We start from the raw sequence: 27,401 nt of genomic DNA on the forward strand, positions 1-27,401 counted from the left end.
AGTCTTCTTTTTATAGACTGATCCAATCCCTAACAGACTTAAATGTGAAAATGTTTTCATGTATGTGCTAGCTTTTCTTAATGTATGACAGGCTAGTAAATAGACTAGTTTCCACAGTCCCTTATGTGCTTGTGCCTTTCTGTGTCCAGGCAATCGTGAAGTAACTTGGAAACAGCACAGAGATGAAAGGGAGAAGGGAGCAATGATGTTCTGAATTGGTAAATAAAGCAAAGATTTGTATTTGTAGCAGAGAAAAAAATCTATTATTTTGGGTCAAGCAAAGTTTATTCTGTTTCCTGAAAGATGTGTTGGGGTCTTTTTTCTCTTTCCTGATAGTAATTTTATTTTCATACCAGAAGTGATTTTTGTTTATAATGCTGGTATCTAGGCTCTTCCAGCCCATGATTTCCAAGAAATTAAGCTTACGTTTTTGCTGTTTCATGGAGAAGAAAAATAAATACCTCAACTTTTATTGCCTTCCCTTTTGTTTCTGCTTTTCGCTTAACAGTGGAACACTTGTGATTCATTGTAGCATAACAGATGGTTTAACCTCTTCTGAAGCTTAAGAGATCTTCTGTAGTTCGGAGTTGTTTTTTTAGCTTGTTGCGTGGAGGAGTGCTCTGTGATTTCTACAGAAATTTGTAAACATTTTAGCTTTTTTTCTGTAGATAAGTGGAACCTAATCTCATGGACGCTGACAAGGAGGCAGGTTCATATATGATGTTCTGGTGTAAAAATTTTTACTCTCATTTGTTACACTTGTGTGTCAGATTTAGAGATATGTACGTTTATATTAATGTTACTGAAGTATACTGTTTACACCCAGAGGTTGTGGGTACTTTGGTTGTGTGTGTGCCTCTGTTAATCCTGAAACTGTGTGTTTCTACAGTCATGTCCTCTACTGATGTTTGCTGCCTTGGGAAAAGCTTTTTTCTACTTGAAAGCGGTAGAGTCTGATTTTAATCTTCAGTGCACACCATAGCCTAAAGGAGTTCTCTAAAACCCCACTGTGTGTCCTTGCTGGTCACTGTAGCTCTTAAAAAAGTAATTTGTTGTTTCCTCATCTGTTTAGTTGGTTTCTGTGTAACAAGCAGCCTACACTCATATCCCATTTTTGTGTTCGTGAGCCACCTCTGTTATTTACGGATGGGAAAAGCAGGAAATAATTCCTCTGAAAACAAAGTGTTTAGTTAATTCCAGACACTATCTGTCGCCTTCTCATGTACTTTTATTTTGTTTTTAAGTTGCTTCATTTTTTTTTCTTAAGTGCTTTTTATTGGCTACTCAAATACTTGTGTATATCTGCATGTTACAGTGCTTTGGTTAATAACAGCATGAAAAGAATTTGCCCCTGGGTGAGCACTCTTCTCCCTAAACTAGCAGCCAGTAAAACAAACTGTTTTGACTCTTTTTATTTATTATTAGTGCTGCTTAGTTTTCATTTTAGTGACATGTATTTGCAGCTTTGTAAATAGGGTCGGGTGCTCTCCTCCCTCCCACCCCTGTGTGTTGCTTAATCTTTTGCTCTTTCAACCAATAAACATATTTTTGCTGAGATAAAATCTCATGGAGGAAGTAGTTACAGAAAGAATGAACATACAACTTAAATGGATTAGCATGTGTGTTTTGAGAAAGATAGAATGTCAAAAATAAGAATTTAAAAAAAAATCCTTTAAATTAAAAAAAATCCTTTAAATTTATCACTGAATTTTAGTAGCAGACTACTGAAATTTGTCTTTAACTCCTTCTTGACCAGTACACTGATGACTTTTCTTATTTACTTGCTTGAAACTTGCTTTCATGCCCTAGAAAACCCCAATGTGTTGTTCTTAACCATCAAGGAGTCAGGGGCAAATACTTTTGGTCATACAAAAATTTCATGCTGTGCCTCCATCTACCTTCTTACAGATGTAGTACATGTTCACACTCTTTTCAGCTACCTGCACATTTCTGCAGGATGCAGTTTCTTTATCTCTCTGTTTCTCTGCTGAAGTGTGACAGATGAATTCCCAGAAGTCTCCTGGCTGTTACAATTTTGCCTTTGTCTTATGTTATACTGCCTATCCTTTTTACAGAGATGTGAGTTTTTGGTAAAATATTAAGGAATGAAAGCGTCCAGCTGGGGAAAAGCTACTGCATAATTATTGATCTTCAGATGCCATCCGTTCAGCTTTTCCTTTTTTGATGAAGCAGGAGAAAAACCTTTGTGGAAAGGTGGCTTTATGTTTTGATGAAACAGTACAAACAGAAAATCTGTAGTTTGTATCCGAAATAGTATGAGCATATTTTCTTACGTTAACTAGATAGGTTTTGTTCTATATTTTGCTAAAGCTCAATTGCTTATCATTTTCTTCAGTATTTGCCTAGGATGTAGTTGTCTGTATAAAAATCTATTGGCTAGGTTTATATTAAGTCCTTTGTCTGTAATAATCATTGTGTGCATTCCATCTCCATAAGAGAAGCACAGTGAGTAGTGTGTACACCAACACTTCAGTTTCTGTGTTCAGACTAGCAAATATTCAAGTGCAAGGTCTGTGCTGTTTGCCATTAAATATATTAAGGCTCAAGGTTCTTCTGTCTGCCACAGCCAGTTCCAGGCTTATACTGTGGGCTTTTTGTCACCTTCTTCTTCGCTCTCCAACTCAACAGAATATTGTACTTATAATTTGTCTTTAACGTAGGTTATGTAAATTGTTAACTGATCTATATCTATAATACAAATTTGAGTATGCCTCTGCTTCTGTTTTTCTGATTAGTCCCTAATAGCTGAAGCTGAAGTAAGGATTTGGGTTTACTTTTGATTATCAAAATGGCTTGGTTAAAATAACATTTTTAGCGAGAAATGTTTAACAAGGCACATGATAATTAATTCATTGTATTCTGAAAAATAGTCTCAGGAATTTTTGAAAGCTTCAAAACTTTCTGTGTGTTTAGTAGCTTTTCAGAGGAGTGGTTTCTTGTTTGTTTTGAAACTCGTAAACTAGGCAGCCATCGACCAATGCAAGGAGCATAAGTGTAAGGAAACCTCTGTTTCCAGTGTGCTGGTTTTGCAGGTTGAATTTACTGAAGGAAGTCTTGTAGCACTTATTTCACTCAGCTTGATTTGAAGAGTATGAGTGTATTTTATTACATTTTAGGATTTTTTCCAATAGAAAATAAGGCAATACTTCAACTACCAGAGTAGATAAAGCAGGAAATAGATTGACTTAGGAAATAAGTGATGATAAATATTAATTTTAGAGTCTCTAATAATGTTGTGGTTGTTTATTTGAGTTCTAATATAAATAGTAATTATTTTAATTGAATGTAAGCTTAAGATTGTAACAAATGTGCTCTGTTTTCATTGCTGAGACAGAATTAAATGAGTATGTTTATAAGAATATAAATATTATTTAGATGAGTTTTTAATAGTCTGTTAGATGCTCATTTAGATTATATTCAGATATCGTAAACATATTCTGTACAGGAATTTTGGTTTGCAGAGTCTCCTTGGGATGTGTTTATCTGCTGTGAATATAAATGGGGCAGTTGGAGCAGCTAGAGTCTCTGCAAGCCTTAGCCTCGGGTTCTGGATTCACTGATTTCCTATCCCATTCCTCCTCACAAACCTTTGTGATTATAAGCACTTTGAAGTTGAAAGCTGATTGTCTTTGACCTTTTTGACCTCTCACAATTGGGATTCTGTGACTGATTAAGAAATATGCTTTTTTTTTTGTTTTTTGTAAATATACCTGTAAAAATAAATAAAGTAGGCAGTTCTTAATTTGCATCTTGTGGCTAAGTCCTTTCTATTTAACATCATTATCACATGATGTTTTTAAAATCATTTACGGTTTGAAAATTGTTTTAAAATCAAATTTGAGGTTTGATAATCATTTAAATTGATTACCTTTTTAATTAAGTACTGGGGCTGTCATTTTATTTTTATTTTTTAGCATTGCCACATTACTGATGAAAATTAATCTAAGTAAGTCATAAGCAGAAGCCACTGTATGACAAATTCAAGAATATGGCAGCTACTGGTTTGCCACTGGTGGTGATAGCTTTGCTCTGAGCCAACTCTGTTTCCTCTTCTGTGCTTGATTGTAACTCCCAGTGGAGTGTATCCTGTGAAAAAACGTTGGAGATGAATGTGCTACACTGATAAAGTTGCCTCTGGTCAGTCATTACCAAAGTAATTTATTAGGATATTGAAAACAAAAGTGTAGGAAAATCAGAGTTTATGAAGTTTCTCTGGTAGTGTTACACTTTCCCATCTGTGCTCAACATTCAGCTGCTGCTGACAGTTCCTCAAGTGTCACTCTTGTTTCTATCGGTGCTTCTTTGACCAGCAATGACAGATGCAAGTTCTCCATATTGTTTACTGATGAGTGATCTCTAAGCTGTGTGGCCTGGTATGCCTTCATTCTTGAAAGTTCGGTCTTGTGTGGAAGTTTCTTTCCACAAGTACAGTGGGAGCAAATCCTGCTCCTATGACTAAATTCTAACAAGAAAGAATTCCTTGTTTTGTCTCACTGAAATATAATAATAGTAAAGTATTATTCAAACTCTCCCTCTTCCTCTTTTTATTTTTATTATTTTTTTAATTCACCTTCCATGCACGGAGAAATGACTAAGGTGTCAGCTTGTGAGCTTATAAGGAAAATGAAATTTCAAGCCATAGATATCCTGAGTTTCAAGCTGTCTGTCTGAAGATATAGATATCTATGTTTTTCTTCTTTTTTTCTTCTTCTTTTTACGCATCTTAGCCCCAATCCTGATTTTTTTTCTGAGTGGGAAGACTAGAATGGAAATGTCTTTTGGGCAACCAGCATAAATAGTTGATGCTATTTCCCATGTAACAGCTTTATTTCATATTTCTTTAAAATAACCCATATATTTTAAGAGTGGCATATTTTTTTGCATTGTAACATGCTTGTGAATTTACTATAGGAGATAAGCAACTCTCAGAATGAACCCACCAAATGTCCTAAGTCAATACTTTAGGCCCAGCTTTGTTCTAAAAAGCTTAGTGCTTTAATTATTGTTGGTTTGTTTTTTTTTTAATCAAAGTTTCCTGACCCCAGAGTGACAGATGTGATCACATTGTAGGAGAGAAGAAATTTCTATTCTGGTTTCAGTTTGCATCGAGGTGTAATACTAAATACCTGTTTCTGTTTTTAAAGAGGACAAGGGTATCTCTGGCAGCTGCTGTTCCATAGAATCTGTAACTTGTTTTTCCACAAAATATTACAATTTCTTGTCAAAGTGACAGTATCTATCAAGAGAAAATTGCATGAACTGATAGAAACTGAGGAAGGCATGCAAGACTGTTCTTGTTGCTTCTAGTTTTATATCATGTTAAAGTACTTTGTGGGTGTTCTCAGGCACGTCTGGATTATGGCTGTAATTTAAAGTGGTTCCCTGCAGTGGTGAGAAGTATTTACCTGTCTTATCACATCAGAGACAATAACAAAGACCTTGCAGCAGACCTGCCTGGCTGCTTGCAGGGAGTAACTTTGTCTTTCTGCTTTGCTGACTCAGTTAATTCACTCAATTATATTATTCCAGGGAGACGTAGTGAGGTTTCCTTGATAATTAGCTAATTAGGCAAGCAGAGCCCAGTTGCATTTTTGCCAAATTGTGTAAAAGTTGTATAAAGTGATTTGGAGTATGTTTATGAATGATGACAAGCCAAGCATTGTTGTTTGTTCCCTTCCTAATCTTCCCTAGCCACTGTTCTCACCTCCTCTCTGCAGCGTCAGTTCATACAAAGAAGGGTAGGAAAAGAGGCAGGCTGCAAGGCAGGCTGGGCCTGCCTATAAAATGTCCTTGTGGTGCAGAATCCTGCAGATTGGATCAGCTACAGAGCAGCTGCTGGAAGCTCATGTCTGGGAGCTTTATTTAATCTCTGATATAAAGGTGCAGGATCTGGAGCTGGAAGCTCTGTGAGAGGGAGAGGATGAGTACAGCTTCCAAACCCAGGAATGGGGCAGATGTAGAAAAAGGAAAGTGAAGGGAGATGGGGACGTAGAGAAAGTGGGTTATCACTGTCTTGACATGGAAATGTGAATATGGGAGAACAGAACTTGAGGCATAACAATGAGTTTGTTAGTGAGGTTGTATAGAAAACAATAGCTCTACAGTGTTTGAAAGATTTTAGAAAACAGTCTCTAGCTCCACAAGTTTATATGTTCCTTCCTTGTAAATAGTCCAGACTGAAAATAAAAAAATAAATAAACTGAGACCTTATTTGATGACTCCATGTTAATAATGCCCATAAAAATGGTGTTGCTTGTGGGGGTGAGAGATTTGGCCAGCATATATGTACTTTGTTTATTTATTATTATTAGATTTCTCTCTTGCCTGTGTGGGATTTTCTGTGTCATTAGCAGTATGCATTATTCTTTGTGTGTGGGTACAGGAGTAAGGAACTTTCTCTATCAGAGCTGTCATTCTGTTGGTCTTTTAGAAGACAAAAATAAATGTACAAAGAGCAGCGCCTTCATCTACTCAATTATCAAGGATAAAAAGAAAAACAATTGTATGGGAAATACTAATTGAAAACTCTGGACATGAGTGGTTTTGGTCACAAAATTGTTTTAGATGATGGTTAGATGGCTAAAATCCATAGCATTCTTGCTTGATCTTGATTAATCTCCTTTTCAGCTAGTTCCTGAAAATTGGTGTTGTCTGTCTACTTTTGATATAAAACACAGTAGTGATGACTTTGGCAGGGCAGCTACAAATCTGCCTGAAATGACATTTCTTGCTTATTCTTCCTTTTCTTTCTACCTGTTTTCACCTGACTGCTCTATTTTAATTTGTGCGAAGTAGTGCTACTCTGTATGAATATATTTACCCCAAAGCTTCTTTGAGAACGTGACCTTGAATACTCTATTCAGATGGAATAGCAGTTCATAAGCTTTCTTCCACTACTGGTCCTTCAACTAAAACTTAGCACAAAAAGTAGTGTCTTTGCTAGCAACTGATGTGACCCTTGATTCAGATTCTATCTTTTTGTAGTTGCTGTGTGAATCTGCTTTTGTCTGGTTTTGTTTGATCAGTTCTTCAGATATCTTCTAAAATGTTTTTCCTCTGAGCTGGTTTTAAAATGTTATTTCTTATTCCTAGTTATATGTGAATATATTGATTTCAGAAACAAAACATTATATTCCAAAAGAAGGGAATGACATTGTCTGTGAATGTTTCTTCATGTTGGACTCTGAAACTAAGCGAAGAGTATTTTACTTGAACCCTAGATTTTAATTATACTGACTTTCAAGCTGAAATTTCTTCTGTATTAAATTTGTTGCAGTAAGCTTTTCCAGCTTCAAAGACAAAAGCTGGGGATCCCTGCTTCTACTTAGATAGAGCTATCCTTCTCATGGATAAAAAGTTACTTTATAACTCCCCTGTTTATCAGATGAATCTGTTAAGTTTGGGTTCAGCAGAACTACAGATACTCACTTATTTTCTCAACAACATATATCTTCATTTAATAGCAAGGATGAAATGCCTGTAAGAGATTACTGCTAATGGAAAAATAGATCAGAGTTATGATTGCACCAGCCACATATTCTGAAGTGCTTTAATCTTTCTGAAGCTTGACTTCTAACTTGAGAATGCTTAAGCAGCTTTGATTCTAATATGAAAAAGAAAACAAGAAAAAATTCTTAATGACTGTTTCTTATTAAGAGCAGTAAATGGATATGGCTTAGCAATTCCCAGATGTATTTGAAAGTAAAGAAATTATTCTTCTCACCCCATTAATTTTTGAAGTACTTAAGATATTGTCAGGGAGACTCCTGGGAGGTAACTAGACCTTAAACTTCAGTATAAGTATTATTTTTGCTATACTGTGGTGGTGATTAAGCAGTCTTCCCTGATGTACAGCTCCTTATATCTGATCAAGTCTAAATTAATATTCACCACTGAAGTTAGTAAATGCTAAAGTCTGCTTGTATGTGTCAGCTGCCTTCTCTCACACTTCCTTTTAGATGTTTGGCTGGGCTAAAGTGAAGAGAGTAATTGCTGAGGTATGGTAAATAACAGCTCAAAAAATTGAAGAGCAGGGGAGGTGTTAAATGTGTAGGATAAACTGCAAGATTTGGGTTGTTAGGGGCTGTGACAACCTGTAGCATGAACTCAAGTCCAGTGCAGAATCGCAGGCCTGTTTACCAGGATGGTGATACATAGATGAGATGTGATGAGGATTTGGTTAGAAGGATTATGTCTTGATGTTATCCATGTTTAGCTTGAGCTGACTGACCAGTCATCAGAGAAATCCTGTGAGAAAATGTCTGTTACGAAATACAGTTGTTATTAGGTACCTCAGAAAAAGTCACATTCCTAAATGCAATTAGGAAATATTTCCCTGATGTCTGTTGATGAGCTTTAGTCTACAGCATTGTTTGAAGCTTATATAATGATATCGTATCATAAATGTCAGTGTAGACAGAGCTGGATTTGCTAGGTCAGAAGGAAGGAAAGAGAAGGAAATGAAAAGAAATTAGGGCAAATGTGGTTGTAAGGTACACAGTTGAGTATGTTTCTCTTTATTTTCAATCTAGTTAATGGGAAAAAATGTTTGCCCTGGTCATTAAAACCTATTTATGGGATAGATAGTGTCTAACTGTGGAATGCTTCTATAGCTTTATACTTTATAGATAAGGGGAAAATGATTTATATACTAGTATAGGTTAATTCTGTCCCTTTTGCTTTCTGCTATAAAACTCATGCTTTCTTTGTAAGCTTATTCTTCCCTGACATATTGATCTCATATGCAGAAAAAGAATTGTATAAATAAAAGCAGAAAGTGACTGCATTGTTAGAGTGCATCACAGAATGTTCAAGGTTGGAAGGGACCTTTGGAGATCATCCAAGTCCAGCCTCCCTGGTGATGCAGCTTTCTAAGATATGGACTGCTGAAATTATTTGACAAGTCTGAAGTTTGTCAGAAGTGTTTGACATTGTTCCTTCTCCTCCCTTTTAACCCATCTCCTTTACTTGGACTACTTTTGGAGAAATGGAATCCAAGTTATGGTACTCTTATAACAGCGTATATTTTGAATGTGCTGTATGTGCTCATTCTCAAAATTAATACACATAATATTTTATTTGAGGCTGCTCTTTCCTTATTTTTTGGCTTTCTGTAGTCCATCTCTGTATGCTTGTGCTCGTGTTCTGAACAGCCATGGTGCATGTAAGCAAAACTTCATGATGAAATGGTTGTCTGTGTAATTAATGTCTTCTTCCACAAGAATAAGATATCAACACAGTCTTTCATAAGAGGCTTCCTGAAACAATTCCTAGTTATACTTTTTGTTCCTATCAAGACAGAAAAATTCACTAGAAACAACTGAAGGCTTAGTCATAAACAGCTTTTGCCTCTGTTTGACCTCTTGCACAATAGCAGCTTTTAGTGGTTGCACAAGACAAACCAGTCCTATCATAAGATGAGTAGGCTCTGTAAGTGTATATACATCAAAGATAACTCAGAGTAAGCTGAGTTCCATTATGATTTTTTGTATGTATAGCCAACCTGTTAACTCTTATTCGCTCTATTAAAGCATAATGACAGTAAAGTGCCTTAAAATTTACCTGTGTTTTTTCATATTGAGGCAGCGGTGCTAACAGAAAGTAAAGTCTTGCCACAGAAGGTTATAAATCAGTGTTCATTAACTATTTAACACCGTGGTGCATGCTGATACATTTTTGATTATACAAATGTATGAAAGTTTTCAAAAATAGGCACTTGTAGCAGTTAATTAAGTGATATAAAGAACTTCCACTATGGGTATAGTCCTGGAAGTTCTACCAGGGATTAAAGAAAAGGCCTCCTATGTGCCCATGTGATAAAGAAGTTCCTGCAGAGCTTGTTTAATTTTTAGATCTTCAAATAGGTTTTGCAAACCCATTGTTCCCAAGGTCAAGCACCTAGAACGTGCTTCATATCTCTGTGCCTACTGGTTGTAAAGAATGAGTTCCTCCCTCTTGGTGGTTTACCTTATGCATTGTTTTGTGTGGATCAAGCTAGCTGTCTTGAACAAAGGTGTACTTGTAATGACTTAGGAAGGAAAAGGTTGATTTCCATCTAACTGAGTTGTCATACACTGAGGTTGTCAAATAAGCAACACTTGCAATGAATGTTGTTTCTATCGCCTTTAATATAATTTCTCTTCTTTTCAAGTCTAGGGATTCTATCAAGTTGGATGACCTGAAGGCAGAGGTGTCACCACGGATTTCAGCAGAAGATCTGATTGATCTTTGTGAACTGACAGGACCCAGTCACTCCAAAACACCTATAAAGAAAACAAAGTCTAGCAAGCCCAAGTTGCTGGTGGTGGACATTCGTAACAGTGAAGAGTATCCTTTAAATCCAAGTGTTAACCTGTCTGAATCATGCTTGTATCAATTATCTTTTCCTTGCCTTCAGAAATGTGGTAATAGAACAGTAAAAAAAAAAAGAAAGGAAAAAAAAAAAAAAAAGGAATATGGAATATGTCAAAGTATGGCAAATGAACTGAAGATGGTGGTGGTGTTTTTGTTTTTTTTAGTGTAGAGAGTCCTGGTCTGTAGAGGACATCACAATGTATTCTTAGTTTTACACTTGAAGCTGTGATTGTGATGAAACCAGTATGTACCTACAGCACAGATACTTTAATGCAACTTGCTTTTTCATGATAGATGTTGTTAGCAGACCTTTTCCAGTATTCTGAAATATTTTAGCAGACCAATATTTTGAAAATGTGGGAGACTTCCCAAATAAATAGAAGGGAAATGGAGAACTGTCAGCAGCTCATGTGCTTTGCCAGTCCCTCAGTGGAAAAGTCAGTTCCTATGGAGTGCAGTCTCTTTACTGTCAGGTAATGCAGCCAGATGACTGCCCTTAACTTAAGGCATCTAGTTTGTTTATAATCAGAAAGTCTTAATGGTATCTTGAAGCTATGTTTGTATCGGAGTTGCTACTCTGTCTACACCTTACTCTCTCTCTTTTTTTTTTTTTTTTCCCAAAACCATAGTCTTTGCTAGTGCAATGTTGTTGTTGTTTAAAATTGTTTTTCTGAATAGATGTACTTATGGTCTGGATTCATTTTATTTATTTATTTATTTATTTTAAGGGAATTCCTTCTTAATGGCTGTGCTTTGCCAGGAATACGTCTATCTTCATCAGCATGTGAAAGTGGGAACATTTACATAATTTTATTAGAGATAACTCTTAATGTCCTATTCACAATTTGTGAATGTAATTGTTATTTTTTTATACCATTTTGTAGGTGTTGTTCCATTCATAATGGAAAGGAGCTGTTGCTTATTTTTGTATCCCAGCTTTCTATGTGACAGTTTTTAATGAACAGGTAATATTCAATTTCAAAAGAAAAAAAAAAAGCAGGAATTGACTCCACCTTCTACTTCCAAGAAAAGTAGGACCGTTCCTGTTATTTATGTCTGCCTTGTTCTTAAATATCTCCAGTCATTAGAGATTCAGCAGGCTCCCAGTAACATCGAAAAAAATCTTCCTGTATCTGTTCTAATGCTAATTACAGACTCCATGTGTATGAGAAAAGAGTGAATTCTAAACAAGGTAATTTATATCCAAGAGTTATTTGCTTCCATCATTTTTAGAAAGTACAACTAGTGTTAAGGCACTTCACTTGATCACATTATTTCCCTTTAATGGTGGATCAGTGACAAACATTTGAGATAAAATGGATAGTAAAAATGTAAATAGTGGTATTATACTTGATTTTTCATTGCTGTGTAGGTTGTTGAAGTACTATTTTAAATGTAATTTTCATATCCAGAAAAGTATTTATCTCAAATATTTTAGCAATATTTATGACAAAGTATAGTTAAGTAGAAAAACAAATAACATTTCTAACACGTAAATAGATAAACATTTATTACATACATAGCACAGAGGTAGTATAACATTAATTAGATAACTACCTGAAGATGAGTTTTTGTAATTTTATAGTTTTCTATACTTAAACTTGTTTTGTGATCCGCTATACTTATGAAGTAAATTGATCAAAGAAACACAAAACAATAATATTTTTTCTTTTCCTTGCATGCCTTTATTTCCTACATCAGTAAACATTTCCAGATAAGTAGAGATTCATTTACCTGACTAGTTTGACTTTGTTTTCTAGAGTCCTGTCTTATTTTGATCCTAGAATTAGAAAACGTTGAAAATGTGGTCCACTTTTTTGAGATGCTGTTCTAAGAGATGATTTATCCATCAAAAGATGATAATTTTTGAATTTTAATGAAGTTCCAGTTAAAAAGAGAAGGCCCTGGAATTAAATGATCTACAAGTTTATTACTGCTGTAAAAAAAAAAGCTTGATGCTACTGATTTAAATAATGTTTTTATTACTGCATGCGTCATTGTATTTTCAATTATTTAAGCTGCTTGCTAGAAATTATCAAAGACAAAGCAGGTAGGGAGCAAGTAATGCAAAATTCCTAGACTATAGTAATCGTACTATCATCTGTGTACAGGAATGGATTTATTGGTATTACAACCAAGATCAAAGGCAAGGTGATTGCTTAAGTGTTTCTATAGCTTTCCTAATAGCTTGATAATAGGTTTTACTCTACTGTCGTGCTAATCCTATTCTGCTCTTGTGGAGTAGATTCAAAATTTCAATTATGTGAAGATCATTTGACTATGAAGTGGTTTTATGGGCCAGTTTTTCCTATTAGAAGCTTTAATCAGACTTGCTCTTTATGTTTTGTGAATAAGTATGCACGCTAGAGACAGAACCTCTGTAGCTCAAGCAATAGTTTGTAATCACTGTGGCTATTATTCCTGCGTGTTTGGGTTTTACAGTAGAGTTAGGAATGACTCAGTGCAGAAGACAGGCCTACTTTCTTCTTCCTGTAACCCGTCCATTAAGTCTTGAGTGGACTTGAATCATGAGTATTGTTTTTGAAATGTCAGCCTGGTAGGTAATAAAATTACCCCTCAAATGGATTATTTTATATGTCATTCACAGTAGAAACCATGTAGTAAATAGACAGCTATTAAATTGTTAGTAATTCAGAATTACAAAGGAAACCAAAGGTATAATGTGTTCATATTCAGTCGAAATGACTCACTTCAGAACTTTTACCCTGGTTAGTAGCTATGAGAATGTTATAAAGCTATGAGTAGTTATAAAGAGGAGGTTAGCACCCTGAAGTGGTGAGTGTCAGAAGTTTCCCCTACCATCTCTTCTTGTTTACTGTTGGAGAAGTATTCCTTGCTTTACATAGAGTCTATTAAAGTAATTCAGAGGTTTTTTTAATGTCATGATGATCTTTTCAAATTCAGTAAATGCTAAGACTTAGTGATCCAACTTAATTTTTATTGAGGAGATGTTTGCATTCTTTGTTTGTCCATAAAATCTCATTGAACTATCATCCTTTGAGAGTGAAGCACAATGAAGTATGTATCAGCATGGCTTGCACTTCAATCTTAGTGGGAGTGTAGGTAAATATAAATAATGGTCTTCGTTTGGGAAGCTGAGTGCCTATTCATTAGAATTTCAGTTTGGGTCAGAATTGTGGGGATAAGTTGGCAGGAGGTTTTAAGAAAATTTCCCAATAATCCCTATTTAGTTTTGGTTTTCACTGTAAGTACTATTGCATAAAATTCCTTTATAATAGCTGCTCCAGCTGCTCACTGGTATTTGATTCCTGTGGTCAGAATAGAGTTAGTTTAAAGTAAAATTCCCTGAAATGTACGTATTCTGGATATTGGGTCTGGAGTATGGTTTCAGTTGACAGATGTGTTTTTGTCATGCCTATGAAGCAAACTCTTAATTCTCTCCATTTTTAATGTAGTTTCAGACATTGTTTTCTCTCCATGTAAGTTGTAACTGACATTTATCAAAATTTAGTTGCATAGAAGACCAGCATTGTTTTATCAGCCAGGATGAAGTGCAAGTTCATTCAACAGCTGTGTGCATACTGTACATTTCTCTGTCTTGCATGTATCCTTAACTGTTTTTCCTAAGCTTTAACCGTGGCCACATCTCTGGCAGCATCAATGTCCCATTTGCATCAGCATTTACTGCAGAAGGAGATCTCATCCAGTGCCCAGCAACTGCCACGCTCCAGAGTTTTAAAGGAAGAGTTGTAGTGATTGTAGGAAATGCAGTGAAGAACACAGCTGCTGTAAGTCTGTAGATATGAAGTGTATGTTTATATGTAGAAATACATCACAAGAGTGAATGCATACAGTAGTAGTAAATACTACAGTCTGGGTAATTTATGTATTACTAACTGGGAGGGGTATCAGTACAGGATCTGGGGGAATTTTTTGTTAGTTTCTACTTCTAGACAAAAACATTTAAAGTGGCCAACATCTGAGAAAGTCAACATTTTGAAACGAATTAGTTAGTGTTTCTTCACCTTTAAAATCTTTATATTGGTGTGTTATGAAAATGAGATCAGAGCTTCTAAAGTCTATCAGTAAGATCTATCACTTGTTTTTTGCAGTGATGTTAAGCACATACAAGGTAAGTAGGGAACAATTTGTGTGGTTTGAAGCCCAAGGGAAATAGGACATTGTGTCTTTCTTGCTTGGAGTAATATGAACTTTGTGTTTATTCATTTTAATCAGTTATTGATGGTAGGTAATTCTGCTCAGTTAAGAGAAGAATGATTCATACATTGAACTTCCATATGATAGTTTGGATAGATGGTGAGAATATTCAGATGTCCCTACTCATTTCTATAAATGTTTAATGGTGTTGTTAACCAGCAGAATAACTAGTAGAATTACTACTTCTGCTAATGTTCAGTTCAGGAAAAGGAATTTTTTTTAATTCAAAGGTGTGTTTTAGGTATAGTATACATTTAGTTCAACCCAGTCTCTTTTCAGTAACCTATTTTTCATGAGTTAGAAGATTAATTTGTGATTGTCATATCTTAAACTGTAGCAGAGGTAGTGTAAAACAGACTGTGAAGCACATTTGAATCATTTAAGCCAGTGAGTCCAGGTTTGTGCATTGGATATGAGTGAATCTGTGATAAATATTTCACGTGAAGTCAATTGACTTGAATAATTACTGTTCCTCACCAAATGTTAAATGCATATATTCCTCCTCAGAGGAATAAATATAAAATGCGTAAAATGCTGAGTGCCAAATGGAGATGATTTAATGGATGCTTGACACATTTGATGGTGGGTTATGCAGCAGCTTTCAGTAATTACATTTTAAGTTACTGAACATCCTAATTTATCTCAGTAACAGTCTTAGTGTTCTCTAACCTCCTGAGGAATGGGAACAGGAAAAGCAAACTGCTCTGGTATTCAGTAATGAGTATCTTTATGAGAGACAGCCCACTTACTAGCAAGTCATTTTCTAGGAGCTGTTTTCCAGGACTGATCAAAAGTGTTATATCTAGAACAAAGGAACACTGTATGTATTATGTCCTAAAACAGAAGGAAGAGCCTGAAATGGCTATCTAAAGGAAAGGAAAGACAAGAGGCTTTACAGTATGGTTATAGGTTATACCACACCTAAGAAGAGCTAAATTTCTTTTATAATGTACTGACAGTTTTAATGCAAACTTGGATTTTTCTCAGCTTTTAAATGTCTGATTAGATGGAAAATTAAATGTTTCCTTTGCCTTGCTGCCGTAGAAAACCTAGCATGCTCAGTGAGTACAAGCACTTTGACCATGTAAGAGGATGTTGCTAGACTTGAGACAGTGAAGGAAGTATGTATGTTTATATGCAGCTGTGAATATTACAGCTTTTTATAAGAGAAGTAATAACCACCACTTTCTTGAAGTTGTACTAAGTAATCTAACAGTATGAAAAATTGCAGAAGTGAATGTGTGGGAACAAAAGCAGTGTTTCAAAAGAAATGGTGTAAGATGTTCAGCCTAAAGCCTATCTTTCCTAAACAGTTATGTATCTCAGAGTGGAAAGGAATTGGCCACACATTGTACCCTTCACTGTAAAGGAGTTTCTTTTCTGTAAGAAGTGTTGACTGATGTTTACACTGTTAAAAATACAGAGCCTGGTTCTCTTAGTTGTGTTACTTTAATTTATACAGGACTGAGTGCTGTGAGGGTGAGTGTAGGAAATAACTGTTGATAATTTATGAGGCTGTTTGTAATTAGGAGGTTGAATCTTTCAACTGCATTTTGTATTAATAACCTACTTGGTATAAATTTAATTAAAAGAAAAAAGAAAAAAAAAAAGGAAGAAACAAAGAAAGAAAGAAAGGCAACCACAATATTAACCATCCTGAATGGACTTGCAGAAAATTCATTTTTGCCTTTTTCACACCTTTTTTCTCCATTTCTGTCTTGAATGTTTGATTTGATGCCAGATGATAACATTTAGATTTGAAAGGAAAGGCTCTCTAAAACTCTGAAAGGCAGTAGAGGGAATAACAGAACCTCTATAATGGCCCCTTTCCAGCAGGAGACAATGAAGCCAGCAGCACTACAAGCATCAGTCTAATTCTGGCTTTAGTTGAACAATTCCTTCAAAAGAATTAAAAACAGGGTAAATCCTACTTGTTCAGCCATTAAAAGGTGTAAAAGCTAAGTTAATAGATTGGTTGATGTACCAGACCCTTACTGAGCCATGCTAGTGTTACGCTGAGATTAACTAGCCAGATTCAGTTTTAATTTTAAACTTAATATATATTAAGTGGCAGGATCTTTAAACAACAAAATCACAAAATTGTAGGGATTGGAAGGGACCTGTAGAGATCACTGAGTCCAACCCCCCTGCAAAGCAGCTCCCTAGCCCAGGTTGCACAGGTAGGCGTCCAGGTGGGTCTTGAGCATCTCCGGAGAAGGAGACTCTACCACCTCTGTGTGCAGCTGTGCCACTGCTCCGTCACTGCACTGGGAAGAAGTTCCCACACACATTTGTGTGGAACTTCCGATGCTTCAGTTTGTGGCCATTTCTCCTTGTCCTATTGCCACACACTGCTGTGAAGAGTCCAGCCTGTTCCCTTTGCCTCCCTCTCCTTAGATGTTTATAAATTCCTTCTGAGTCTTCTCAAGGCTGAACAGACCCAGGTCTCCCAGCCTTTCCCCATAAGAGATGTGCTCCATGCCTTTTACCGTCTTTGCATCCCTCTGCTGGATTCTTTCCAAGAGATCCCTGTCTTTTTCGTACTGGGGAGCCCAGAAGTGGACACAGTAGTCCAGGTTAGGCCTCACCAGGGCAGAGAGGGAGGGTCACCTCCCTCAACCTGCTGGCCATGCTCTTTTTAATGATTCCCAGGATGCCATTGGCCTTGCTTGGGGTGTTATTTTGCCTGCTTTGATTTCCAATTTTTTGTCTGTGGTTTTGCAATGTTGACTGAAACGAGAACAAAAGAAATAACTTACCTAGCATTAAGTCATGCTTCAGCAGCTCAGTTTTGACACCGATTAGCTGTATTGTGTGTGGCATGATTGTGTGTGGTATGATTGTTATATATGCATTTGTTTTTTTCATTCAAGTGCTATAGCAGAATAAAGCACACAGGGCTCCAGTATTTCTAGTAAGTAGAAACTCATTTATTTTGTGCCTTCAAAGAACACAGAGAGCCCAACCAAACTTTATAAATAAATAAATAAATAAATAAAAGGTCTGTGTAGCATTGTTAAATAAACAAATAAATCTACATTGTTTCATTTTCATTCCTGAATGTTACTTTTTTAAAAAAATCTGGCTAAGTTATGTTGCTATAAATATATTGTCTAGACAATTTCTGCAAGTAACTGAAGCAGAGTTGTATTTCTCATTGTGTCACAGAGCAGCTAATAGTTAGATTGAGTTATCTCCAAAGCAAAGATAAGCAGTCGTGCTTTTCTGTGAAATTTTGTGAGATCTTTCCGACCTTTTTCAAGGCAAGAAAGGGAGAGTCAAATTCAAGATCTTGTTTGTATAATGCAGTCCTAGCCTGAAAAAGAAAACTACTAGGTTTTTCTGTAAATCTCTAAATGCAGATGCTGATCTACTGACATAGAATCCTTCTGTTATCTATTGATAATAGAAGGCGTTCATTTTATGGTATGTGGAGACTGAAACAGAAAATGACTTTGTTGTTTTTTTCTAAACTTTTATGTGTAATTATTAACAGTAGTTATAAGCTGGAAGTGATGATTTAAGGAAAAAGAAGTCTGGAGAATGTAAAACTAAAAAGTCTCCATGCATTCATGTTCAGCTTTATTTATTCATTTATTTGTATGTTTGTTTGAAGTGAGAAGCGCAAGCCCTTGCGTGCCTAAGCTGATTTCTTTTCACAACCCTGTCTTGGAAAAAAATAAAAATGGATTGCCACAAAATTTCATTGGTTCATCTGAAGATTAGGTATTGCATAGAATACTCAAGGGCAGATGCATACCTGCTTGTAAGGACAGATAGGTTTATTTGTAAGTACCTAATGAAACTTCAAGAGTGAACGTAAGTAGGAATCAGTCCGTTAACTTTTTGAGATGTTCTCACTATATACTTTTCATTTCCTCGTAAATGTTACTTTGAAGAAAAGTGATTGTAGAGATAGATGGATTCACGTTGATTCTCGAAATGGCTCTTCCATCCTGTTGATTTGTTAAAGCATCACCCTGCACACTGCATTTAAGCTCAGTGCGGACTGGCATCCTCAGCTGTCTCTTTTCCACCTTTAAAGAGGAGGAGATTAAGTTTGTGTTTTTGAGAGAGGTTGCATTAATCAGCAGCAGTCCTAGTTGTAGCTCTGCCTGAGACAAGCTGAAGTGTCTTCATTAATTTATTCTATAAAGTCTGTATTATTATATTCAGTTTGTTTTAGTTCTTGTAACGTGTGTGCATGTTTTCTCCAGTTGGCAGAAATATAGCCCAGCTGCTGTTGCCAGGACATTGATCTTTACACAGACCAAGAAAGAAGCTTGGGCTGTGAGCCAGCAGCTGTGCTGCTGTTTTAATTCTGCCTTCTCAATTAGTTTGCATGTCTGAAGTACTGCAAAGATAACCTAAGTATTCCGCTTTCTCACAAGAGGAAGAAGGGAGAAATGAAAGGAGACTCAGGAGCAGAATTGTAATGTTCCCATCATTACTGAAGTAGGTGCCAAGGAAAGCAGACTATTTCTACAACTCTAGATAGATTCTGTTTAATTCTTGTTGAGGCTCACAGTTACAGTTATGGGAAATTGCTTTGTTTATGTAGAAGTTCAGAAGTTTAGTCCATTTGTCTGCCTTGCTATACAGTGATTTGAATGTTTCTGAGATGAGAGATTGTGGGATAGCTTTTCCTATCCAAAAAATGTCTGACTTCTGGGAGATGCCTGTAAGCAAGATCTTAACTTTTCTCAACCATCCAGGAGATCTGTATGGACTGGAAGGGATGAAGATGATGAACCTGAATTCTGGAGTAGTGCTGTTAGACTCCAGTATTATCTTCAGGCATGTCAGTCCTGGCCATGATCCTACTGTCTTTGTAGGCTGCACCTCTGAAAGAGCACTCCTTTACTTGCATGAGCTTGGTTGAATTAGATCATATCCATAGTTTTCAGGGCTACTGCATAACAACATTGAATTACTACTTTCTAGAGCTGTTCTGTAGCTCTGAGTCTCCTTTATATTTTCTGCTGTTTGGGTTCAGACAGTCTGAAATAGTGAGAAGCAGTGATAACTGAAATAGAGATGAAAATGTACTAGTAAGTTTATGTTATGTGTCCAGGAAACATAAATAAGAATACTGCCAGCTAGAATGGTATAGGAGAATTTGACACTTCCAGTATCCATATGCCCTGTCTGGGGTAGGTATTGTTTTACTCTCCCCTAAACTTTTCATCAGTCAGCTCTTGAAGAGAACCGACTGCTTGCTACAGGAAGAAACGTGTGCATGGTGTAAAAGGTCCAAGGATTTGGTTCTTGGTGTGTAAGGCCAGAACTACCAGTGTAGGCATGGCCTTAGTAACTTCTAAGAGCTAGTGGTTTGTATATGGATTTGCTGTAGGCTGCTTAATCAGCTCTTGCTGGTTTAAAAACAAATAAGATTCAATTTGAGTGGCGTTTATAAAAAGTAATGCAAAGCAAGAAGAAAGATTTAGTATTACCACACATTTCTTTGAATGTTTTTCAACATCTAGGACAGACTTTAGAGGATTTTATAAAAGAGCCAAAGCCATCTTAAAAAGAAGTTGAAGTGAGCATTTGCTTTTGACACTTGAGGGGGAAAGAGAATGTTTCAGTCATACTCTTTTTTTTTTTTTTTTTTAATGTTCATGCCAACTGCTATGCATCTCTTCAAAAATGCATGTTTCTGTTCACTAACAGTTTTTTTATTTTAGCTGCATTGGGTGCATTTCATCTATTTTGGTTAGTATGAACTGTGTTAACAGCCAGATTTCTATAAATTTTTCATTTTCGAGTTCTCACTTTCTGATGTTATGTTTTTTTGGTTTGGTTTTGTGTGTGTGTGTCTGTAATATTACATTTCTAAGTGGAAAATTTTAAAAGGCAGGTGTTAAAAAGTTACTACTCAAAGAAATCCGAGTGTTCACTCTTAGTTTCATGCTATTAAATATCTGTTTGCCTAGATATTGCCTTACTTTTAGATCTTTGCATGTAAGTGCTTAAAGTTTCTGCTGTGCTTTTGTACTGATGGGGTGGAAAATGTTCCTTTTTTGGCCAGGTCTGTGGGAAGATTTTTTTCCTTGTTTTTCCTTGATGTTAGAAAAGTAAGTGTCTGCTGCTACTGCTTTTTTGTTGTTAATACAGTAAACATAAGGTATGCTTGTACCAAGTTTGTGCATCTTGTGTTTTGCACTTCATTCAGTGTATGTAAATAGCACAACTGTTAATTAGGCACAGTTTTGTTGTTTTGGGAAACTTCAGGTGTCTGTCTTTTACCTTGATGCTAAAGTGCCATTTCATTTATCTGGAACCTTTTAATAGAAGTACCTGACTAAGAATAATCGTTTTGGATCTGCTTTGTGACATACGAAGAGCTGTGAATTGAACACCTTGCTTTCAGAATGGTGAGCTCTTGCCTGAAATCATGGCAAAATACGACACATTTCCAGAGAGGTCTGTGCAGTATGTGCTTACAAATGGAAAAATGATAATAATCTTGTGGCTGTGGGTGAGTGTTTATAGAATTTGATAAAGGTGACCTTTTCACCTTCTACTGCACCTCTTTTTCTTTTGGTGTATGTTACGCTTGTACCCTGATAACATTGGTCACAGCAGTCCTTTTTGATATTCTGGTGCAGTAAGTTATTCCTTCCCTCCCAGCTTGCCCTTTAATTACTACCTGTCACAGGAATGTCTGCAAAAGGGAATAATGTGTACTTAGCAACCATTATGGCTGGCCTGAAGGGAGCTGGGAACAATGCTGTTCAAGCTGTGTGGTATTATTAGGCTCTGTGCTATACTCAGTCTGAAAGTGTGTTATGCCTAGTGTATGTAATACCATCAGCAAATTTGAAAGCTGGTATTGGAACAGGATAGTAGAAACAGTTTGATAGCACCGTTGGTGAATATTGATTTGCCATCTTAAACTATTGAGATTCCTGATACTTAATGGTACTAAAAGGAGTAGTCCTGACAAGCTGTTTCAAGAGCAATATCCATACAGTGTAAAACTCTTAAAATCTGCCCAAATTTTGGTATGAATTTGCTTTGATGTTGTCTGTCTTTTTGAAAGCCTGACTTTGGGATTGGAAAAAACATAGCTTACCACTTTCATAAGCAAATTACAATTTTATGGCTCATTTTCGCTCACTGGGAAGAATGTCTTATGACTGACACATTGAGGAACAGCATTACCAAAGCCATGCCATAGGAGTTGTTAAATATGTCACTTAATTTATTCATCTTTCCATGTCTCCTACTTTCAGTGAAAGCAGCAATAGGAAGTTTAGTTTAATGTCTAAAGGCAGCCGATAAAAACACAGTACCCTACCTTTCTTGGGAACTTGAGGAAAGCCTACCTAAGGCAGAATTCAAAAAGTTTAGTCTACTAGCCTCGTTTTAATCCTCTCTTTCAGATAAGCAGTAACACCATTTCCCCAAGTAAAGGGAAGAGCACCCCTTAGTATTGTAGTCCAAATGAAAACAGAAGCATTATAGACATCTGTGATCTATTGGTGGTATGGGGAAATATATCTATTTCAGAAATAATGTCAGTAGAATACTTGATAAAGTTAAGAAAGCATGATCACCTTCTAAATGACTGAGATTCCTTTTTTTAATCAACCAGTATGATGGAAATAAAATTGTGAAATACTTTATATTTTGGTAAATCTCATTAAAATGCAGATGGCTTACAGCTTATCAAGGGTACTGTAACAAACTTGATCGTCTCCTCATCATGTTCTCATCTGTCTTTATAATACCTCTGTAAATCAGATTAAGTACTGGAATACACTGCATATTTAGGTGACTCTTCTTAGGCTTCTAGTTTGACACTTTAAGATATCATTTTTTAAAGGAAGCAGAGCTCGTGTGTGAAGTCCGAGATGACAGTTCCTGCTTCAGAAACAGTCTGTGATATTAATTCCAAAGGGCACAATCAGCTTTTTTTCCTGATTCTTTCAGTTTTGTTTTTAGGAAATGTTATTTTTTTTCCTCATCTCAGTTTTTTGAATCTAAGTTTCTACATAAAGGTAGGTCACGTTGGAAAAGAATTCTGTGTAGCTGTTTCAGATAATCCTTCTTCTCATGCCTCTGTGTCAGTGTACAAGCCAAAAATAACAATTTTGTGTCTTCTGTAAGTACTATCTTTGGTGTTTTCAGACTTCAACAGGATATTTTGGCAGGGAGGGATGCCAGGTGATGTTGGAATGTTTCAGAAACATAGTGAACAAGCTCCTGCTTTCTTGTCTGTGGCCAGTGAACTGTCTGGGAGAGAAGGCACAGAAATGTGCTAGAACAAAACTGTAAAAAGTCAAAGCTTTAGTTAGAGTGAAAACTATGATGCTGTTTATATGATTTATAAATCCGAACTCTGCCAAAAATTACTGTTTCTATTTTTGAGTGGCTCAGTATAGGAATGTGGAAGATAAAGCGAGAATGTCTTTAATAGGGTCTGACTGAATTAACTTCTGAGTGAAACCTTGAGTCTTTTCTTCTTTGGAGTGGCAGATGTATTTGCAAAGTTCTTGGATGCTGATATTTGGAGTTTGATGACAGCTCTCAGATGATGGCAGTGTATAGTCCTCTGGGCCTCTGACAGCTAATTCCCGCAGTACTGAGGTACCAGCAGTAGTGCAGTAGCTTCTTGTGGGACTTTCCCATCTGAATGTTCAGACACAGTATTCTGAGCTGTATCTGTAGTATGCAGGAATGCATATGTATATGTCATATGCAGTAAATAAAAGTTATTTCCATCCATACCTTGTTTACTAAAACAATTCTAAAATATGGTGGAACAGAGACTTTAGTGTTCAAGTCTGAAATACAAAGCAGATGTTCGCTTATTTTCAGGTTAAATGGAATGGTCATTATATTATGGGTACAGCATTGAACAACTTGGAGGAGAGTTTATGGCTTAATCTCAGGAGCAGAGTCTCTCTGCTGACACATGGGATGTTGTACTGAGCCAATAGTGTGACTGCTTCCTGCCGGTCCAAACGCTGGTTGTCATTTTTTATTTCTGTCAGCTGTGAATGACACTGCATTGAATGGAGTCCAAGATAGAGCGCTATCCATTAGTCACAGTTGGAGAGTACTGTGAAATGACAAAGATCTACCTTCAAGTAGGGGTATGCAGTCGGAGTATTTCACTGAATATGTTCTATTTCTGGACATATATATATGTTCTATGCACAGCTGAGCACTACTCTTGAAAAGAAAAACATACAGCATGTTTGTTAACTGTGATTGAAGTGAAGGGTAGTTGGACTCCTACCTTGTTGGCTGCACATAGGACACTAGTTCTGCAACAGAAAGCCTCTATAAAAGCATGGCAATTACTTTTCTCATGCAAACTTGCATCTGCATATGGTTTTAACTTTTCTGTTAGGTGTTTTTTTTTTTGGATTGCTTTATTGTGGTGTTTGGTATTTTTTTGTTTGTTTGTTTGTTTCCATTTGATGCCTTGAATCCTCCCAAACTAACAGGAGGAGATTATCAAATTTACTTTTGGTCATTCTTAGGCAAGTATCTCAAACAAACAGGAGAGCCAGAATTTCTTCATTGGATTCACTAGGGCCTCTTACTCTGCCTTGACCTCAACAAGTCCTCAGTGGTTACAGATCACATATTGGCTGCTCACTGCCTTGTTAAATCCATCCTGAAACAAGAGAAAGGAATGCAGTAGCTGTTGGACATGTAGATGTATGGAAATGGATTCTCTGCATATATAAAATACCTTCAATGTGAAGCAAAACTTCTGGCTATGGGAGGAATTTTAAAGCAGTGTGAGCTCTTACCTTTTGAAAAGGTTATTTCAGTTCTTGTACTTGATCAAGTAATCACATAGTACATCTTGTTTTGCCTTAATGTCTGTTATGTTCATTTTAGTTAGCTGTGACAGTAGAAATGTAAAAGGTGATCCAATGTACCAAGTTTGGACATGGTGCCTAGTGCTGTTCTTTAGTTGGTAGCTCAGTTGTTTCTGCAGAATTGGTTATTTGGACATCAGGCTTGCACTTTGTTCTGGAATAATATCAGAAATCATTTTAAACAGACAAGAAGGAAAGTGTGAGTATCTTCTGTAGCCCACTTGGAAGCACTTGCCCTTTTTCAGATAGTATTGATTTGTCAACTGGGTATAAAACAGCAATTTGAAAGACTACAATGGCACGGCCATGGAAATGAAGTAAAATTGTTTTTGTTTCCTTCCAATTAATCAATTTTAGTGTCTTGCTTTTTAATGTACTCCTATCACAATTCAGAAGGCAGGTTTGGCATGTTATGCCCAAAATGTTCTTTCTGTGTAGGCTGCAGAAATGTCACAATTTTTTGTTATGTTTGTACATGGAAACAGACAGCTCCAGTACTTAGTTTACAGAATGAGTTAGTAGGGGAGAAAGGATTTCAAGGGTGAGTATGTGTCTGTGCTTGCACTATGTAGCCTGTCTATGGGCAGACAGGGGGAGGAGGGAATGAAGGGAGGGGAAGAGAATACAAATTCCAGGCCCCAAATTACTATCTGACATCTCTGAAATTAAGTAATGTTAAGCAAGTAAGCAGATGATTGTACCATCAAACTGTGATGCTTGAACATTTGAAAACCTGTAGAGAGCACCTGGGAATTAGATTATTCCAGAGGAAAATACATGTCATTTCACACTTTTGGAAAAATTCCAGTAATTATTCTGAAAAAAAAAAAAATACTGTTAAAATGAAGTAAATCCTGCCTAAGCAAAAGTAAGTAATGTTCAGATGTGAAACTTCCCTGACCTCCAAATTCATTCCAGCTGCTGCAGCAGACAAGCCTAGAGTTCCTATGTAGGACTCCTTGGTGCAAAAAAGAACTTAAAAGGATCTTTACCTGGTGTAGGGAACCTGCTTTGGCAGGGGGGTTGGACTCAATGATCTCTTGAGGTCCCTTCCAACCCCTAGGATTCTATGATTCTGTGATCTGATGAACTTTCCTTCTTAGCATAATGTCATTTTGAATTAAGTACTCTAATATATGTCATGCTAATAGTGTGCCTACTTCAGTTTGCAGCTCATCTGGTGAAGAACAAGTACCCACGGGTCTGCATCCTAGATGGAGGAATCAACAAGATCAAGCCAACTGGTCTCCTCACTGTTCCTTCTCCACAAATATAAGTGACTGTAAACGTTCAGGATGATCTGAGTAGGCAAGTCTTAAAATACAGCATCAATATTCTGAACCCAAAGGGCATTAATGATGACTCTGCTGTACAATTTCTGAGTTATCTGTATCTCAAGAGCAAAGTTTTATGACTGTTCTTTGATATAGAGCTTCATATGCCACAGATGAAGAATGTGAATTTTCCAGTATTCTGAGAAACTTCTTCCAGCAGTGATGTAGAGCAAAACTGGCTGAGCTCATCTGAACTCAGTTAGCATTCGGTATCTTAAATTTTTTTCTGCAGAATGAAATAAACTGGCAATTGATTGCCCTTAGCTGTACTTAAATGGATTGTTTTTCATAAGTATTTTACTGTGAATATTGGAAATAATGTGCTGAAATTGTCATGTGTATCAAAAAAAGAAAAAATGAATTTTCTCATTTTAAAGAATAATTGCTGTATCTTGTGACCTACTTTTTCTTACTTTTTTTTTTTTTTTTTTTGAAAGCATTTTTCACCTGGATTGGAAATAAAGATATGTCCTAGATTGGAGATTGCTGTAGGAGGTGCTGCAGTGCTGCTAAGTGAATCCAAACCTTGTCATGTGCTGCAGAAGTGAAGAAGACTTGCTCTCAAATGGAGAATTTAACACTCCATTTCCTGAAACATGGCAAACACAACTATTTCTTAAGCAATTACTGCACCAGAAACAAATTCTTGGCAATGCTGTGTCTACAACAATAGATTGGTTCTCTACAAATTACAGTTTGTCTGAGCTAGAAGCTCATGCCTGAAAGAGAAACAGTGCAGTTTTAATTTTCATCTGAAAGCAGCTTAGAGAAGTCTTAAATACAGGAAAACCAGTTGTTAAAATGTAAGATGGACAGTATGTTTCTGAACTTATTTTCCCAATTCTCACTTACTTCACATAGACAGTAAGAAGCTTTTCCATTTGTTTCTACATTTTTCAACTTTAGAAAACACTGGCTTAATGAGCACTGAAACGTGGAGTAGAAAATAAGATTTGTGAAAAACCTGTTTACAGTTGTATATTAGTTCCTACTGTGAGTTTGACACCATGTTCTTTGTTAAAACAAAACCTATGAGACAGTACTTTACTTAATACAGCCTCACTGTTAGCATAACTAGGACCTGCCCTCAGAGGTATGGCTGGTTATCATACACCTTAGTTGAGGGCTTACTTGAGGGTTTTCTATCATGATTGATTTACTGATTGGCGAGTAAGAACATTGCAATCAACTAACTTTATTTCATTTCAATTTGTCACAAGAGATTTCCAGGACAGAACAGTTGTGAAAGGAGAGAAGAGGTCACTGAAAAGGCTGTGAACTCAGGTGATAAACATTCTCTGTAGATCACGGGCAAAATGATTACTTGTTTTTATGTTCTTTGTGTTATTTTTTTTTTTAACTGATACCATGGAGTATGAGGCCTTGTGGAAGGTGCTGAGAGAAGTAGTCTTGTTTTCTCCCATGTGATGTGATGATCAAAAGACTTTAATCTGAATATTCAGAAGCTCATCTCTCAGGAGTTAGTGCTGTCTCCAGGGAGATTTAGTCTTACCACAGCTGTTATTTTACAAACTCTAGTGAAAAGTATCATGAATGAAGAAAATATAGGGAAAAAAAAAGTATTCACCTCTCTTTATCTCAGCTGTGATTTGTCTTTAAAAAAAAGTGGAATTACAGTATGCTGGTG

At 36.3% G+C, this 27,401-nt stretch overlaps 1 protein-coding gene across 2 annotated transcripts in view; it reads left to right on the top strand.

The window, feature by feature from the left end:
- Window positions 1-26,484, top strand: part of TBCK (TBC1 domain containing kinase) — a 91,768-nt gene extending 65,284 nt beyond the window's left edge. For both annotated transcript variants that reach the window (XM_065736503.1, XM_065736504.1), the window contains exons 24-26: window positions 10,172-10,347; window positions 13,985-14,144; window positions 25,585-26,484. In XM_065736503.1, coding sequence (XP_065592575.1) covers window positions 10,172-10,347; window positions 13,985-14,144; window positions 25,585-25,695 — 447 coding nt within the window. In that variant the 3' untranslated portion in view covers window positions 25,696-26,484. The remainder of the gene's footprint in view (window positions 1-10,171; window positions 10,348-13,984; window positions 14,145-25,584) is intronic.
- The last annotated feature ends 917 nt before the right edge of the window (window positions 26,485-27,401 follow it).

The sequence above is a fragment of the Cyrtonyx montezumae genome, unplaced genomic scaffold, assembly GCF_038088225.1.
Source record: "Cyrtonyx montezumae isolate F1298 unplaced genomic scaffold, pur_monq_1.0 scaffold_2, whole genome shotgun sequence".
In the NCBI taxonomy this organism is placed as follows: Eukaryota; Metazoa; Chordata; class Aves; order Galliformes; family Odontophoridae; genus Cyrtonyx; species Cyrtonyx montezumae.